We start from the raw sequence: 18,352 nt of genomic DNA, 5'->3' as shown, positions 1-18,352 counted from the left end.
CATTTGAAGACCCCCATCAAGCCACCTGCTGTATCATGAGACTTTAATGCAGTTTTAACTCAGTTGACGAAAACCTTCCTTGAACCTCTGATCTAATGTGAGACCAAGTACCTGACTTGGAAGGTCACATTTTTTGGTGGTAATCATGTCTGGTTTTGGAGCTAGGGTTTTAGGAGCTTATCCTCTTTACACTAAATTTCATCACACATGAGTTTCTGCCTAAGATTGTGTTATTTTCTCCTTAATTAAGGATGTAAATATTGTTTAAAAAGTTACTCATCTCAACTATTGAAATTTAACCATTTAAACAATAAGGCTGAAGGCACCTGCATCAAACCTCTCTTCGGCACCCCTGGACTGGCCAGTAGCAGCCCAGCCGTCCCAACATGGGAGTGGGCAAAGGAGTCACGCAGCCATCTGAGAGGAAGCGCTGAAGTGAGCCATAGCAGAATTCACTCCTCAGCCACGACCTGATCGCTAGTATTAATGGGCTTACCAGAAAGACTTTACCTACCATTTAACTGGTTAACCATTTAATATTTTACATCACTTGTCTGGCATTTTTTACAAAGGCCATATGCTAACAAAGGTGAACGAGCCTTTCATATTTTGGGTTACCTGAGCATTGTCACCTATTTTCAGCTGGCTTTAGAAAGTCCAACCAACTTTTTGTTTCCTTTTGCCCCAAGAAACCTGAGATTTGCTCTTTCATGGAGAAACCTTTTTAATTGAATAGGATGCATATCTTTCACTTACATCTAAGCGGGTCTGACCTTTTGCTTGCATCAGTGACCCATCTAAATTCAGCATCTTTGTGAAAGAGATGTAAAGCTACAATGCGAAATTTAGTTTATACATTCATGAGCCATTATTATTTAGATACTGACTTCTGGTGCGACAAAGGGTTTGGCCTGGTCCAGGGGCTTCCCAAACTGTGGGTTGGGATCCCATTTGGGGGTCACAAAAACCTTCAACTGGGTCGTAAGTGCCTCAAATGGCGCTAGTAATATTGGTAGTGGAATTCAGCATGGGACCCTTGAGCAGTGGCACTGCCCTCACATGAGTTTCTGTGGAAACAGGAAGCCATGCATGAAGAGGGATCAGGGTCGCTACATGACCCATGAGCTTGTACTTACTCACAGGCCTCATGCTGACTTCCATTAGTAGTGCTGCTGATGTTTGCAGATCCCTGTCTGGCTTGGGACCAGTCATGATGGGAGAGGATGGCCAAGTGTGTATGGATTGATGGAGATTGCCTCTGTGCCTCTCACCTCACCCACCACTGAACCTACCCAAAAGAGAAATGTTGCCCCTGTCATCAGTCTGCCCTCTTCCCACCAGTGGTCATCAACTTTTGGTCCAGGACTCAAAAGAAAATGTTGCCATTCACCCTGGCCTGGGGATGTTTGGAGGAGAGCTATTTGAAGGGAAGGATGAGGTGCAGTAGGGGTTTGAGGGTTGGATAAGGTGGCTAGGGATTGGGCGAGGGGCAGGAGAATCTAGAAAATCAATGGGGGGAGATGTAAGCGGAGGTGGGGACGTGAGAGATCATCTGTGGCAAATATGAGAGAAGAGTTGGAATGGAAGAGTTGAAGTTAGGATATGAGAGGAATGGGTGATGAGGGAGGAGAAGAGAGGATCTTGGGTGTTATAAGAAGGGATTGGGTGTGAGAGAGGATAAGCTAGAGGGATTTGAAAAGGGCTGGAGGGGTTGAGGGGTCTGCTGTAAGGGAGGAGGATAAGAGGACGTCATCTGAAGATGATGGAGTTTGAGAGAGAAATCAAAGTGTGGGGAAGATGAGTGATTTTTGGAGGGGGACTGCATCCCTGCAAATTTGTTTTAGTCATCCTCTGGGGTCATGTGATTTTTCAAGTGCTAAAGTGGGCCACATTTGGAAAAACCTGACTTGACTTGGTTTTGTTTTTTTAAACAGTATTTTTCTGATATTAAAATGTTTGGGTTGGAGGAAAATGTAGATGTGAAAAGTCTACCTTTTGGGATACTAGCAATTTTTGTTCTGCTTTAAAAATGATACAGATAATTGACTCCTATTAAAAACAAGTGATTGCTGTGTTTCTTTTGAAAAAAAAACAAACCTGTTGTGTTGAATGCAATAAACCAAAAAAAGAAAAATGTTTATAACGAATGCCCAAGTTTCTCCTCTTGTTTTACTCAAACAGAGCATTTTGCCTGCAAAGCAAATGAGATGTCCTCAAGACAGGGTTATTTCACAGTCAAGGCAGCTTTTTGTTTTTATCCTGTTTTAAATGCACTACTGCTTTTAGAAAATGAAATGATTGTGCATACAATAATTCAGGTCACTTATATCAAGTAGGAGCTCTTCTAATGCTAATTCTGAAAGTTTTTCCTTTAGTGGTAATTTTGGATTGTTTTTGTGAAGGAATGTAGTGTTCAATTTTTTTCCTCTGGTTTATGCCATATGCATTGGAATAATATATTATGTTGAGTGAATGAAAAATTGCATAATTGTTTAACTTTTAGCATTGATGTAGTCTTTAACCTTTAAAATATTTACATTTTATTTTTCTATATGCAGCCGCTTGTTCTATTTTTATGTCCTGGCTGGAAGAAAGCACACCATGTGTTTGAGCTGCTGCTATTGTATGGCAAATGTTCCAGACCACTAAACCCAATGTTGTTGTTAATTGGACTGGATAAAGAAGAAGCAAAGAATGTGAAAATCCCAAGAGGATGTAAGATTTACAAACTACTTCTTCCTGGGAAATAACCTAACTGGCTTCTGTATATTGAGTTTGAAAATAGTAGGGACATTTTTTTTTCAGGTTTCAATTATTGAACCTAATTTTTTCTTGTGTTTTAGGCTCTGCCTTTACCAAAGCCAAGTGTGTTGGAGGGAATTAGTAAATGAAAGAAAGCAACAAACTTTGATTGGAAGTGTTTGTTAATATGGTGTTCATGGGGCTCTTGATTAACTGCAAAACTAGTAATGTAATGTCCTTGAAAAGGGCACGGCATGCTTTTTTAAACTCTTAAGATTTTACGGGTAGTCTGATTATTAAAATTAAATAAATTCTTGTAAACTATAAGTAGTACATTTTTTAGTTTCGTAGTCCATGTGGGACTGCAAGTATTGTCTTTGAGTACAGTAATTATACTTTCCCGAACAGGAATTTTCAGTTTATTCTGTTTTTATGTAATGGGGTACCTGAGTTTTAAATCATTGCTATTCATGGAAAGTGCATAGTTCTCGGTGTTTGAGAGCATTCTCATTTCATTTTAAACATAATGTGAGATTCTAATATATAATCTGTAGTAAGTGTATAATATACTTTTAGAACTGGAAACGCTATAATTGACACTCTGCTTTTATTTTCTGAAATGTAGGTGAGGTTATTGTAACAACACCAAATAGTCTTTTGAGGCTGGTTGAACATCAGAGCTTGTTGTTTGTAAGACTTTGCCATATTATTTTGGATGAAGTGGAATTGCTATGCTCTGAATCCAGTGAGCAAGTAAGTTTAATGCATATCAACAATTCCATTTTAATAAATTGTTGCAGATGTGAAATGCATTCTTGTGTGTTTTTTGGTCAACAAGTGAATCTTCTCTAAATAACAAAAAAGCAAAACAAAAACAGCATAAGCTTTTTGTTTTTATAGAATTGACATTTTCCACATTTTGTAAAATATTAGCATGAATACATTGAATTATTGCATGAACATATTCTGGATAAGTTGCAGTATTTTTCCATGGAAAGAAACCATGCACATATAAGTTTTGTTTTTTTTCCTTTTTTACAGCTGTTACCACAGTATTTCTTATTGGTGCAATTCACAGTAACTATTATGTCATATGCATGATACTGATTATTTTTACTTATCAGAACAATTTTTAAATATCAGTATATGTAAGAACCACTACTACTTCATCATGTCATTTCTTTCCTGTTAGTAGCCCAGATCAGTCAAGTCAGTTGGGTTTTGCATTCCTACCAGCAGATGGTGGCAGAGAATAAAAACTTTTCAGGCACTGCTATCTAATCGAGAGTGCCACCTGAAGTCCCCAGTATTTCTCTGTCTCCAGTAGAACTGCAAACCTGTAGTCCAAGTTTAAAAAAAAAAAAAAAAAAAAAAAAAAAAAAAAGTTAGATTAGTTTACAAAGAAGAAAAGAAGGTTTCAGGAGACGCTACCTGAGGTGATCGTGGACCATCCCTCAGGTTGAGCCGGGCGAGTGGGGGTTGGCAATCCCCGAGCAGCTTTAGCCAGCAGCAGGAAAGTATTTTGTTTATTCTTTGGTGGCCACTGTGTCTTTAAAAAAAAAAAAAAAGACAAATGAGTAGTGATTGGACTGACCTTCGGGAGTGGGGGAGAGGCTGAGAGTTTACGCTGGCCGAAAAGTCGGGGCAGTGTTTTCAGCTATAGTAGAATGTCTGGGCTGTGTGCTTGGCTGCAAATTCGTGCTGCGTTCTGGCTGACATTTTAGCATGGCAGGCAGTTTCAGCTCAGTGTGAGCATAATAGCGCCAGCATCGGCCTCCAAGTGTGGGAAACTGTGTTGGGCCTGTGGCGTGGGTCACGTTCGGCTTAATTCAGATGTGCTATGCTGGGAATGTGCGACAGGAGGAGAAGGTTCCTCCAAGGGTGCAGCAAGCGGTAGAAGGATCACTAGTTCCCAAGGCCCTATCAGGGAAACCCCGGGGGATGTTTGCAGCCTGGCAGGGAGGATGAAGGCACGCAGCAAGAGACAAGCAGACTCTTCTGCCTGCACCAGACCGGGTTGGATGATCAGGGGGAGGATGTTCAAGCTGAGGGACCCGTGCCAAATAGGGAGACTATGTGGAAGATTTTTCCACAGATTTTGTTTTACTTCTGCACAAGGCCTACCTGGCCAGGAAAAGTGCAGGAGGCAAAGTCTCTGAATCATCAGCCACAGCGTCCTATGTAAGTCTAAGTGGTCCTCAAATAGAGGATCAGGGGACCTGCTTCGCTGTTTGAGCCTTGCCCATCCTGTTGGGGATGGTGAATCTGAGGAATCAAGACAGTTTGCAGGATCGGCTGAGTGTTGATCTGGGGGATGATCCTGGAGACGACCCGGCAGGTGACATAGCGGGTAGGAACCGCGACAGGGACAAGGATCTTGTGGACCCAGACAAGGTTCCGATCGTAGAGGGCGATGACCCATGTGTGGTTAGTCTATTCTGCAAAGAGGAGTTGAAGCTCTTTATTCCCCAGGTGCTAAAGGAACTGGGTACTAAAGAAATTCAGAGTCAGATAATGAAGGGGTGGATCCCGTGCTGGATAGACTTACAAGGCTTGTCAAAGTCTTTTCCGCTGCCTAAAATGGTTAAGAAACTGGTGAACCGGGAATGGGATTTTCTGGAAACGGAGCTCAAAGTGGCCAGGGTAATGGTGAAGTCATACCCTTTAATGGAGGATGCTTTGCAACTGCTAGTCTTGCCTAAAGTGGATGCTGTGGAGTTGGTGATCACTAAGAAGATGACCGTTCTGTAGTGGGGTTGGCTGCATTAAAGAATGCTCAATAATGTAAGCTGGAAATACAGCTGAAGAGGATGTTTGAGGTTTCAACTTTGAGCTTACAGTCGGCAATCTGTGGTAGCCTCATGCAAAGGGCCTGTTTGCGCTGGGTACAGAAGTCTCAGATGAAGACATTAATCAATTCCAGCGGCTCTAGGCAGGCAGCTCAGGTTTATTTATTTATTACTTTACTTATTTAAAAATGTTTATATTCCGCTTATAACAAAGGTGTGTTCTAAGTGAATGCAAAACAATATAAACAAATATCAGACAGAATAAATAAAATAAAACACTATATATAAACCTGTTCGAGATGCATTGTCACAAATCAAAATCTATAATTTCATTTTGTAAGCCTGCCTGAAAAGTACTGACTTCAAATGTTTTCTGAACTGACTAAAATCTTCAAGTAAACGCAAAGTTTTGGTCCCTTCCATTCAGTCTTGCGACAGCACCACACACGTTCACGAAGGTGATGGTTGTGGTAGTGGCAGTGCTCTGAAGGGAAGGGGGTCTTAGTTCATCCTTATCTAGGCGATTGGTTTATATGAGCAGAATTGGAGGAGAAATGTTGCCAGTCTGTTCAGAGGGTGCTGGAGATGTTGCAATCTCTGGGCTGGGTGGTGAACATAGGGAAGAATCATCTGGTTCCAACCCAGATTTTGGAATACTTGGGAGCGAGGTTTGACACCTGATTGGGCGAAGTGTTTTTGACCTCAGAGAGGATTCTCAAGTTACAGTTATAGATGGTCTGGCTTCTGGGAATGCCTGTGCCCAGGGCCTGGGATTATCTACAGGTGCTCAGTTCTCTGGTGTCTAAGTTGGATTTGGTTCCATGGGCCTTTGCCCATATGTATCCATTCCAGAGGGTGCTTCTGTCTCGTTGGAATCCATTGTCTGAGGAGTTCATTGGTCCTTACCACTATGGGGGTCTCCAGGTCCAGTCTCTCATGGTGGCTGTCTTGGCCCAGTATGAAGAAGGCTGGAAGATTGGGAATTCAAATGGCAGATGAAATTCAATGTGGACAAGTGCAAGGTGATGCATATAGGGAAAAATAACCCTTGCTATAGTTACACAATTTTAGTCTCCATATTAGGAATTACCAGCTAGGAAAGAGATCTAGGCGTCATAGTGGATAATATATTGAAATTGTTGGCTCAGTGTGCTGTGGCAGTCAAAAAAGCAAACAGAATGTTAGGAATTTTTAGGAAGGGAATGGCGAATAAAACAGTAGATGTCATAATGCCTCTGTATCGCTCAATGGTGAGACCACACCTTAAATACTGTGTGCAATTCTGGTTGCCGCATCTCAAAAAAGATGTAATTACACTGGAGAAAGTACATAAAAGGGTGACCAAAATGATAAAGGGAATGGAATGGCTTTCCTATCAGGAAAGGCTAAAGAGATTAGGACTGGAGAAGAGGCGGCTGTGGTACATGTAAATAGGTTATTTACTCTCTCAGACAATAAAAGGACTAGGGGGCACTCCATGAAGTTAGCAAGTAGCTCATTTAAAACAAATCTGAGAAAATTCTTTTTCACTCAGTGCATAATTAAGCTCTGGAATTCATTGCCAGAAGATATTGTTACGGCAGTTAGTGTAACTGGGAATAAAGGTTTGGATAAGTTCCTAGAGGAAAAGTCCATAAACTGTTAATAAGGAATAGTAGCTTGGGATCTATTTAATGTTTGGGTACTTGCCAAGAACTTGTGACTTAGATTGGCCACTGTTGGAAACAGGATGCTGGCCTTGATGGACCCTTGGTCCGACCCAGCATGGCATGTTTTATGTTCTTAAGTTCTGGACTGGGTTGTGGTGACCATGGATTCTAGCCTCAGAGTTTGGGGAGCGGTCTGCCAAGGGCGGATGGCACGAGGACTGGGATCACCAGGAGAAGCTGCTTGTTCTATCAATCGCTTAGAAACAAGGACAATGTGAAGGGATTGGTGTGGAGTTCCTTCCACGGGTTCAGAATTGAATGGTCAGGGTGTTCTTGGACAATGCAACAACAGTGACATATCAATCTGCAGGACAGGACGAAGAGTCGAGATGTGGCTCTGGAGGCTCAAGAATTGTTTGTGTGGGCAGAACAGTATCTGGAAGGGTTTGTGGCATCTCATGTGGCTGGAGTTGACAACATACAGGCAGATATTCTCAGCAGGCAGCAATTGGATCTGGGGGAATGGGAGCTGTCAGCAGAGGCTTTGGGTCTCATTCAAGCCAGATGGGGCACTTCCCAGCTGGATTTAATGGTTTAGATATCATATTCTTCCACTTGGTCTGTCTTCTCTCCCATTATTCCCCTTTCCCTGATTTACTTTTTGTTTTTACGTTGAATACTGTTCTTGGTTTATTTATATCTGTATTCTAATTATTTTATTCTTATTTTATGGTTGTGTATTTTATTATAAACTGTTTTGATTACATTCCCGTATAAAAAGCGGTATATAAAAAATTTTAAATAAACATGAGGCAATACCAAGGCAGCACTGTAAGCAAGTCTAGAGGTGCAGGGACCTGTCTGCTACAGGACAGTTCCAGTTGCCCTCCCACTTGTCTTTTTCCTGATTTTAAGATCGTAAAATAAATGTGTTCTCCTCAGAAATAGACTTTGTTATCAGATTTGGCAGGACTTAGCATTTAGAAGATAACAACAATTCCTGTCTCTAACATCCTGGCCACTAAGCAGCAGTTTACTCTAAAGAAAGTTCTGTAACATGGGTGCTTACAAACATGCCATAAACCTTAGCTTGCTTAATATATTAATATTTATGGCTAACTTACTCACCCCTGGCCCAACTTCAGGCGATATCCCTCTGCACCTCTGAAGCAGACGCTGACTGGAAGGCTGGAGAATGTGGGCAGGGGAGGAGTCTTACTTCCTGGGTTTGGTACTGGCAGAGCTGGCGGCGGTCCGGGAAGGAAACTTGCTTCTGGCTCTATTTGCCGGACTGTCTGGGGCTTTCTCTCACCCTTCACAGTCTCAGACTCTGTGTCACTGTCAGAACCGAAGCAGGGCGTCTCCTTCCCGGTGTCCTGGCCACATCTAGTCTTCTCCCTCCTCGATAGTGAGGTGCTGGTCTGCTTTGGGCTCCCCTTTCGCTCTTCTGGTTCCTTTTCTTTCAGGGGTCACTTTCAGGGTTGCTATCTTCTCTTTGTTTGCCCCCTATCTTATACTTTGCAACTGAGAAATATGCATAAGCTCAAGCATTATCACGTGGTAGGTGGAGGTTCTTTGCCGCATTGCAGGTCTTTTTTTCCCATTTCTTCGGGGGGAGTACTGCCATGTCTGTATACCAAGCTCTGTATGCCAGAGTCAGTTTTTTTTCTCCATTTCAGCCTGCCCCCCGTTTTCCAAGTGTGGGGGTCCTTCTGACCTCCGGATTCCCTTGGCCGTTCCAAGACTCCTGCTTATGAGCTTAGCTGCTGCATTGTGTCTCTGCCTTGGTTTTTATTTTTACAGGAGGATACAAACAGGCAGATCTTGATAAAGTATCCTTCAGTATAAAGTTCTCATTTGGGCAAGTTCTCTTTTTTTTTCCTCTGAGACAGTCTTGGCCTGTCAGTACACTGGTCTGCATATTTCTTGACTATTATGATTCATATTTGATGCTTTCAGTGGTAAAACATGGGATATCTCCCTACAGCACGTTTCTTCAATCGCAGAAGAAAGGTAGGAGTCGAAGGGACTGACACTCTGGTTTTTCCGTGTCCAAAGGGAATCCTGCTGTATGTGTTTTTTCCATGGCCACTCGTGGGTTGAGTTTTGCGGTGCATAGAGCGACATCTGGGCAGGGTGGTTCTGGTAGCGCCAGAGAGGTCGCGGCATCCGTGGTTTGTGGATCTGATTCAGCCCACTGTGGATGGGCCTCTGCGGTTGCTCATCTGCAAGGCCTGCTCAGGCAAGGACCTATCTTTTCGGATCAGGTGGGGTCGCTTTTGTCTCATGGCTTGGCTTTTGAGAGGAAACGTTTAAGATCCAAAGGGACAGTAAACAAACAAATTGGATGACTTCCTGCATTGTCACAGGTGGAAAGTTTCCATGTCTATTCTATAAAGAATGGCAAACCCTAGAAGTGTACAAATGGGCATCCAACATTTTGGAGAAGTGGCGATTAACGGGTGAATTTGTGATATCTTGTAACTCATATCTTTTTCGTGTTGGGGAGATAAAACTCTTATCAGCGAATAGCTACTTGCAGGAAATGTAGTTCAAATTTTTATATAGAGCATTTTCTTCTCAAATATCAGCATTTAAAGCCCATATAACTGCTTCGGATATCTGTCTCAGCCAGATGTACTCTTTCCTAAGCCTTTTGGCATTGTGTAACTATATCTGTTTGGCGTAAAATCATTAACTATGTCAATCGCTTGATGGAGGTTTCTCACCCTATGCTTCCTGAACTTACCTTATTTCAAGTAGATTTAATTAAATACGTACGGAAGGAAGCACATAGAATCCTGGTAAAGAAATTTATGATTCAAGGCATCCATTCTACTAGTGTGGAAGGAGCCTCGTGTCCCCCCCCCTCATTTTGGCAATGGCGCAATGCCATTCATAGTATGGTGACGATGGAATCCTTCGCAGCTAGATCTTCTTTTAATACCAAACAAAATTTCTTGCTATTTGGGATCCAAACATACATTCTCTTCCCAGTAGAGCTAGAAGCTCTATTCTAAATACCTTGCTTGTTTTAGAGGCTGGCTATTTAATGTTTGACCATTGGTCAGTATTGGGGGCAGGGGGGGATTTGGGATAACGTGATATGAAATAGAGACGAAGAAATTTGTGGAATCCAGTAGGGCTTGGGGGTGGGGGTGAAAACTGGAACTGTAATTGAAATAATTTCTTGTGCTTGTTTGATGTATTTCAAATTGCCAATAAACATTTTACATAAGATCTAAAGGGTTCTTGGTTGTGGCTACATTGCTACAGGCAAGGAGGTCAGCCACCTCGCCGGCTTATGTCATAGGGAGAGTGTTTGAGTCCTGCTGTATAGAGGAAGGCCTGGATTAGTTACAGGTGAATATTCCGCACATCTTGGCTTTTTTGCAACAGGGCTTGTCAAAATGTTTGGCCTACAATTTGGGTGCAGGTGGCAGCTTGGGGCTATCTTCGGTAGAAGTTACAGGGATGATTTTTGGCTTGTAATCCAGATATTTTTTCTCAAGAGGGCCAAGCATTTGTGCCCACCAGTGAGAAGAACATGTCCATTGTGGAATCTGAACTTGGTCCTACGATGTCTTTGTGGTCCTCTGTTTGTTTGAACCTTTATGGAGGGCATCACTAAAGTACCTCATCTTGAAAACTGTGTTTCTGGTGGTGATTTGTTCAGTGAGAAGAATTTCGGACTTCAGACACTATCCTTTAGGGCAGTGGTCCCCAACCTTTTTTGCACCAGGGACCGGCTTCAAGCAAGACCATTTTTCCATGGCCCGGCAGGGTGGGGCAGGGGCGGGGCTTTGGTCATATGAGGGCGGGGTTATGGAGGGGGTTAGATTTTAGTGCACACTTATCATTTAATTATGACATTTATAATGTGAATGTGACTCAACTCACCATAGGTTCTCACATGCATGACACACTGACCCATGATCGTCACAGGGCTAGATGTAAAAGTACAGTTTGTATCCACGGGAACCCCCTTGACCCACAATAATGGATGTAAAGCAGAATTATGACATTCCCCATACAACTCACCCTACAAAAAAGATGTTCTGGTGACATCTCAGTAACAGTAACTCAAACTCCTTCTACTTCCAGGCTCAATAGCCCTACTTATGAAAAGACAGCAGTTTACCACCAATGCATGTCCTCTGAGAAAACACAACAAATAAGACCGATACAAACGCTTACATGCTAGCAAAATATCTCATCTCGGTAACAGACACAGAACCGACCTAACATACTCCCAGGATCTGTAGAAATGCGCACAAACTAATCTGCACACAGTTACACCTGTATTATGGAATACACTCAAACAGGAGCAACCCTATCTATGAAAAGGCAACACTACAAATATTAAATCAGGTCCTAAAAACCAATACACCTCTTATTAGGAAAACAGAACTAGCAAGCAGCTATAGATCCCCACACAGAAATAATTGTAAAACTATACTAATAAGCAGAATAAATGTTTCAAAACAGCTATGAACAGAATAACATCCAACAATTAAAAACTCATAAAAACTATTAAACATTCTCCAAACACCAATAAAATATTTTAAAAAAGCAGACATCACACAATTAAAATGGCAGTCAAGAAAAATAAACTTAAAAAGCCACTTTTACTTACCCCCTCCAGCAGCTCTCCTACTCCCCTTCCCTGCAAGCCGTGGCACACACCAGAAGCAGCAGTAGAAGCTAAGCTCTATACTTATGGTCCTCTTCCTTAGTGCCCATGACTCACACACACACCATACAAGTCATGCCCCCATGACCAGTTTCTGTGTCTCACACACCAATCATCTCCCAAACAGTCTTTGGCACACACACACACACACACCAGTCACCTTCCTGAACAGTTTCTCTCATGCCATACACACACACAGAGGCTTCCCACTCCCGTGTTCTACTTACATATATGGGCTTCTCACTCTCATAATCACTTTCTCTGTCTCTCTCTCTCTCACACACACACACACTCACCAGTCTCTCACTCCCATGTTCTCTTTCAGATATACAGGCTTCTCCCTCCCATGATGTGTCTCACACACACCCAGGTTTCTCACTCCCATGCTCACTCTTCACATGCACAGGCTTCTCATTCCCATAATCACTTTCTCTCTGTTACACACACACCAGTCTCTCTCATTTCCATGCTCACTCTCCACGTGCACAGGCTTCTCATTCCCTGAATCACATTCTCTCACATTCACACACACCAGTCTTTTTCTCTCACACACACCGTCACCTTACCAAGCAGTCTCTCTCTCTCTCATGCATGCACACTCACCCAGGTTTCTCACTCCCATGCTTTCTTTCACCCCCACAACACCAGGCTTCTTACGCCCATGCTTTCCCACATACCCAGACGTCTCACTTCCATGCTTTTTCTCTCTCACACACACACATCAGTCACCTCCCTGACTAATGTCTCACACTCTCACATACACATCAGTCATCTCCCTGAGCGATCACTTTCATTGTCTCTCACATACACACATCAGCTCTCTGCCCAGTCAATCACACATTCTCTCACTTACACACAGGCTGGCTGCCTGCTTCTCTCTCTTTCTCTCACTCACTTCCTCTCCCCCCCCCCCCCCCCCCCCCCCCGAGCACAAACGGTAGCTGCACCACCTCCTCCTCCAGCCCCCGCAGGCCAAGAAGGAAGAATTCCATCGATCGCGGGAGGCTCCTGCTGCTCTCCCCTTTCCCGATTACCGTCTGCTGCAATAGCTTGGGGGCCGATGCTGCAGCGGCCGCTTTCAGTTTATCACGCGGTACGGCCTTTCTTCTTCCCGCGCACCATGTATCACTTCCTGTTCCGGGTCACGGGGGGGGATGCAGGCGCGGGAAGAAGAAAAGGCCAGCCGCGGATGCCACAGCATTTTTTTTTTTTTTTGCACCGCTGCCGTTCCCGCTGGGCTTGAACGTGCTGATAACCCAGCGGCAACGGCAGCAGGGAAGGAAGAGCAGCGGGGCCGCGGTGCTGCGGACCGGCAAAAAACTCCCACGGCCCGGTCCCGGTCCGCGGACCGGTGGTTGGGGACCCCTGCTTTAGGGAACCTTTTCTGCGGATTTCGGAGGATGGAGTGACTTTGTGTACCGAACCCTCGTTTTTGCCAAAAATGGTTTCTCCTTTTCATCTCAACCAGATGGTGGACGTTTCCAGATTTGTCTGCAGAGTGAGCACATGCGAGAGAGCTTCACTTGTTGCATGTGCGGCAGACTTGTACATTATCTTAATGTCACTAACAGTTTCCAATGATCAGATCATCTGTTTTGTTCGGGGGGGTGCAAATAAAGGAGCTAAAGCATCTAAAGCCACTATTGCTCGGTGGTTAAAGGAGATTGTTTTCAGTCTGTCTTTGTAAAGGCTGGAAGGTTCTGGAGGGGTTGAGAGCACATGCTACTAGAGTGCAAGCGGCCTCTTGGGTGGAGTGTCAGTTGGTGTTGCTTGGAGATCTGTAGGCAAGCTTCAGTGAGTGTGTTCTGAGGGCAGGTTGATGGTCCACCCAGTATAGGGGAGCTTGGGTACATCCCACTTGTCTGGACTGATTTGGGGTAGAAACAGGAAATGAAAATTGGTTCTTACCTGCTAATTTTCGTTCCTGAAGTACCACAGATCAGTCCAGAGACCCATCCCCTGGTTCCAAAAGACTGACATGATTGTGATAAGTGTTCTGCAGATCTTATAATTATTAAATGTATATAGTTGGAGTTTTTAGAACTGTTAAGTTTTCAGGTCCTCCTTGGATGTGAAGGTTGTATGTCAGAGAGCTCCAACCGCGATCACCTTGATAGGATTCATTGTTCAATTTAGGGCTCTGCTTGGCTTGAATACAGGTCAATACTGGGGACTGCAGGGGCACTCCTGGGTATGTAACAATGCCTGAAAAGGTTTTATTCTCTGCCGCCTCCTGGTAGGGATGCAAAACCCAATTGTCTGTACTGATCTGTGGTACTTCAGGAACAAAAATTAGCTGGTAAGAACCAATTTTCCTGTAGCACTACCAGACATACACATTGCTTACAGATAAACCCCACAGAGCAGGGACAGTCTGTTATGTATATCTAGTCAGGAGGCAGAAATAAGGTATTAAGAGGCATCAGGAAATTTATTATAGAAAACATGATTAACATCACAAAACTATGATAAGGGAGACCCAGGGTTTAAGATTTAAGTGCAGCCTTAGTAGGTTTTCAGATGGGACCGGAATATTATCATGATGCACTAACTCTAGAAGATCATACCAGGCATATGGTGAGGCAAGGTGGAAAGTACAAAGTTGAGAATTGGCGAGGTCAAAGCAGTTTGTCCAGTGGTTGGAGTTCTTGAGGTCATAAGGTGAGATAAAAAGCAAGGTAATGAAGCACAGCAGAGTGAATGCACTTGTAGGTGAGTAGACTAAACTTGAACTATGTGCCAAAGCAGATGGGGAACCAGTGTAGTGGTGTGAGAAGAGACAATATACGGTCATAATGACATTAGAAAAAAATAAATTGTGCAGATGTACTTGGAATAGACAAAATTGGTGATAGATTAATGAGAGACCTGTGAGGTGTGGATTGCAATAGTCTTAAGCAAGAGGTAATGGACTACATAAATGTTTTTGGTAGTGTTCAGAAAGGAATGGACAGATCTATGTATTTATTTATTTAAGAAGTTTTCTATACCGGTATTCGTGGGTACATCATATCGGTTTACAGGTAACTTAACGTATTACAGAGAACAAGGGTGGGGAAACAAGGGAACGAATGTGAAACCAAAGAACAGGGGGGGTGGGGGGAGAAAAGGATAAAAGGAGTAACTAATAACAAGGCATAGAAAATACTGAAGAACATGGCATAAAATATACTGAGATACATAATGTAAGAAATACTGAATTACAAGTGTAAAATATACTAAAGTTCAAGGCATAAAATATACTGAAATACATTGGGAATAAAGTACAGGACTAAAAATGGATACTATAAAATAAGGTGAATCTAACAAAAAAGGCAAAAGATATACTGAAATACATGAGAGGATTTACAGGATTAACACTGGATGATATAAGATGAATACAGTAATCTATATAAAATATGACGAATACAACTATATAAAATGTGATGAATACAGTGAAATAATAGGGAGGAGGATCAGATGTAAGAGGGCACAGGGAGAAGGGGGAGAAGAAGCTAGAAGAATAGAGGGAAGGAAGGGGGGAAAACTGACTCTATATTCAAGGTATGCCTGTTTGAAAAGCCATGTCAAGCTTTTTCTTAAATTTCTGGGAACATGGCTCTAAGCGGAGATCAGGGGGCATGGAATTCCAGAGGGACGGGCCTGCCAAGGATAGGGCTCGTTCCTTAGTGGAAGAGAGGTATGTAGTTTTCGGGGAGGGAGTGACTAGGCAACCTTTATAGGCGGATCTAGTGGGACGGTTAGTGGAGAGGAAAGCGGAGGGAGTCGTCAAGCCAGTAGATGTTGTGAGCATGTAGGGTTTGTGGATAATGGTAAGTGTTTTGTAGAGTATGCGGGAGGAAATAGGGAGCCAATGGAGTTCTTTGAGGATCGGGGTAATGTGGTCAGACTTGTGAGTGTTGGTGAGAATTCTAGCTGCTGCATTTTGTAGCATTTGGAGGGGTTTAATGGTGGTGAAAGGGAGGCCTAAGAGGAGGGAGTTGCAGTAGTCCATTTTAGCAAAAATAGTCGTTTGGAGGACAGTGCGGAAGTCATGGACATGACGGACGGGTTTAAGTTTTTTGAGAACCTGTAGCTAGAAGAAACCATCTTTTAAAATTGTGTTATATTTTTTCAGATTTAGTTGTTGGTCAAAAGTGGCGCCAAGATCCCGTACACTGTGTGGGAATAGGTTAGCGGGGAGGAGGGCAACACTGGTGAGGCATGATATGTTATGGTTAGAGGATACGATGAGTAGCTCTGTTTTAGAAGTGTTTAGGGCTAGGTGAAGATTTTTGAGAAGGGTATTAATGGACGAGAGACGGTTGTCCCAGATTGTGAGGGATTTAGGGATTCTTGTATGGGGATAAGTATTTGAACATCGTTTGCATAGATAGTGTTTGAGACCAAGTTCTGAGAGGAGTTGGCAGAGGGTCAACAGGTATATATTGAAGAGGGTGGAGGAAAGGGAAGATCCTTGGGGGGGGACACCTTGAGTTAATTGGATGGGTAAGGATTCTGACTTGCCAAATTTGACTATGTAGTCTCTTTTCTCAAGATAAGATTTAAACCAGAGATGGGCTGTGCCAGAAATGCCAATTTCTGATTGCCGGTTCAAAAGGATATTGTGGTTTATGGTGTCAAATACAGACGAGATGTCAAGTAGGGCAAGAATGTAGGTTTGACCCTGGTCAAACCATTTAAGAATGGTATCAGTAAGGGTGATTAGGAGGGTTTCAGTGTTGAAGAACTTGCGGAAGCCGAATTGGGACTGGGAGAGGATTTTATGGTTTTCTAAGTAGTCTGAGAGTTGGGAATTAACTACCTTTTCCATGACTTTAGCTAGGAAAGGAAGGTTTGAAATGGGCCCGTAATTGGCAGGATAAGCGGGGTCGAGGGAGAGTTTTTTGAGGAGGGGTTTGACTACGGCCTGTTTTAGCGAGTCAGGGACTTTGCCTAGGGTTAGGGATCAGTTAATTATTTTAGCTAGGGGTTTAGCAATAGCATTAGGAATGGATAAGAGGGATTTGGTAGGGATAGTGTCAGATGGGTGAGTGGCAGGTTTAGATTTCTTTAGAATGGATTCTATTTCAGTGGATGATTGTGGTGATACGGTGTTTTGGATATGTTCAGTGATGGAGAGAGAAGAATCTAAGATGACCACAGAGTTATAACTGAAATGCAAGAAAGATGACTGTTATCCATATGTATAGGGAACTTGTTACATTCTGTGTGTCTAGAGTTAGACAGTGGGCCCTGGGTCGTGGTAAGACTCCACCCACAGGGAGGAGCCCTGTGGGGATTCACCACGATAGGCGGAGTCTCAGTGATGGACAACAGAGAAATAACTTTATTACACTGCAGTGGTAACCCAAGGAGCTGGTTAATAACTCAGCCCAAGATGTAGGACCTGAAAGCAGGTCTTTTCCAATGATAGCCTGCAGCGCGGGGTGGTCCAGGAAATACTTCCTCACGATCAAACTTGTGTAGGCTATCTCTGGTAGTGGTCCGCAGTGCAGGATAGGCCGGAGATAGAAGATGGAAACACACAAGGTAGTAGAGATCCGGTGGTAGCCCGCAGCGCGGGGTGCCCTAGGGAATACCTTCTCTTGTTGGAGCTTGTGCAGGCGATCTTCAGTAGTGGTTCGCAGTGCAGGGTAGGCCGGATGCTGGTGGTGAGGTTGCACAAGATGGTATGGATCCGGTAGTGGTCCGCAGAGCGGGATAACCTGAGAATCCACACAGTGAAGGTAGGGGAAGGTAGAGAGCAGGCTCTGTACTCACATGGCACTGTAGTAGCCGGTTGAAGCGTAGGCACCGAGAAGACCTGGAACGGAGCAGAGACAGGTCGTCCAAGGAATGGTGCATAGACTCACTGAAAGAGAGCAGAGGCAGTGAGAAATGGCCCTCCAAGGAGCAGATAGCCCTGAGTGCGAACAAGGCCCCCGTGGAGCGGGTACTGAGATCACCCAGACAGGAACAGCAACTGAAGTCACAGAATGGCGGAATTAAGCAGGCCCGGAATCCTTGCTAACTCGTCATGCTGAAAATCAGCTGACCTTAAGTAGTGAAAGAGGGTGACATCATGCGGTGGGGATGCCCCCGAGGTTCCTGCCATGATGCGCTCAAGAAGGGGCCAGGTGCTCGCATGCCCTAGGTCACCCCGGATGTAAGATGGCTGCCAGGGGTGCCCACGCTGTCCCGGGAACGCCATGAGGGTTGGCGTGGAGAAGCGTAGGCGGCTTTCTTCCCCCAGACTCGGAGCAGTGGAGAGAAAGGAGGTGAGCAGCAGAGGTCGCAGCCTCCTGCGACAGACTGTCGCAACAGAACTAAGTTTGGCAGTTTTGTATTGACCATGTAAAGTTAAAGATGATGGTGGAACATCCAGGTGGTGATGTCAGATAGATTTGGGACTGGATTCTTGGTAAAACTTCTGATGCAGAGAAGTAAATCTGGAAGTCATGGAGATTTGTAAAGATTTCATTTACGTTTTTTATAGC

The 18,352-nt window shown here is 43.8% G+C and overlaps 1 protein-coding gene across 6 annotated transcripts in view; it reads left to right on the top strand.

Moving 5' to 3' along the window:
• TDRD12 (tudor domain containing 12) overlaps positions 1-18,352 on the top strand; it is a 387,684-nt gene that overhangs the window by 140,631 nt on the left and 228,701 nt on the right. For all 6 annotated transcript variants that reach the window (XM_029608411.1, XM_029608406.1, XM_029608409.1 and 3 more), the window contains 2 exons: positions 2,559-2,715; positions 3,368-3,495. In XM_029608411.1, the coding sequence (XP_029464271.1) occupies positions 2,559-2,715; positions 3,368-3,495 (285 nt within the window). The remainder of the gene's footprint in view (positions 1-2,558; positions 2,716-3,367; positions 3,496-18,352) is intronic.

This window comes from Rhinatrema bivittatum, chromosome 7 (assembly GCF_901001135.1).
Source record: "Rhinatrema bivittatum chromosome 7, aRhiBiv1.1, whole genome shotgun sequence".
In the NCBI taxonomy this organism is placed as follows: domain Eukaryota; kingdom Metazoa; phylum Chordata; class Amphibia; order Gymnophiona; family Rhinatrematidae; genus Rhinatrema; species Rhinatrema bivittatum.
The sequence above is the reverse complement of the archived record's forward strand: the minus strand, read 5'-3'. Positions and strand labels throughout refer to the sequence as shown.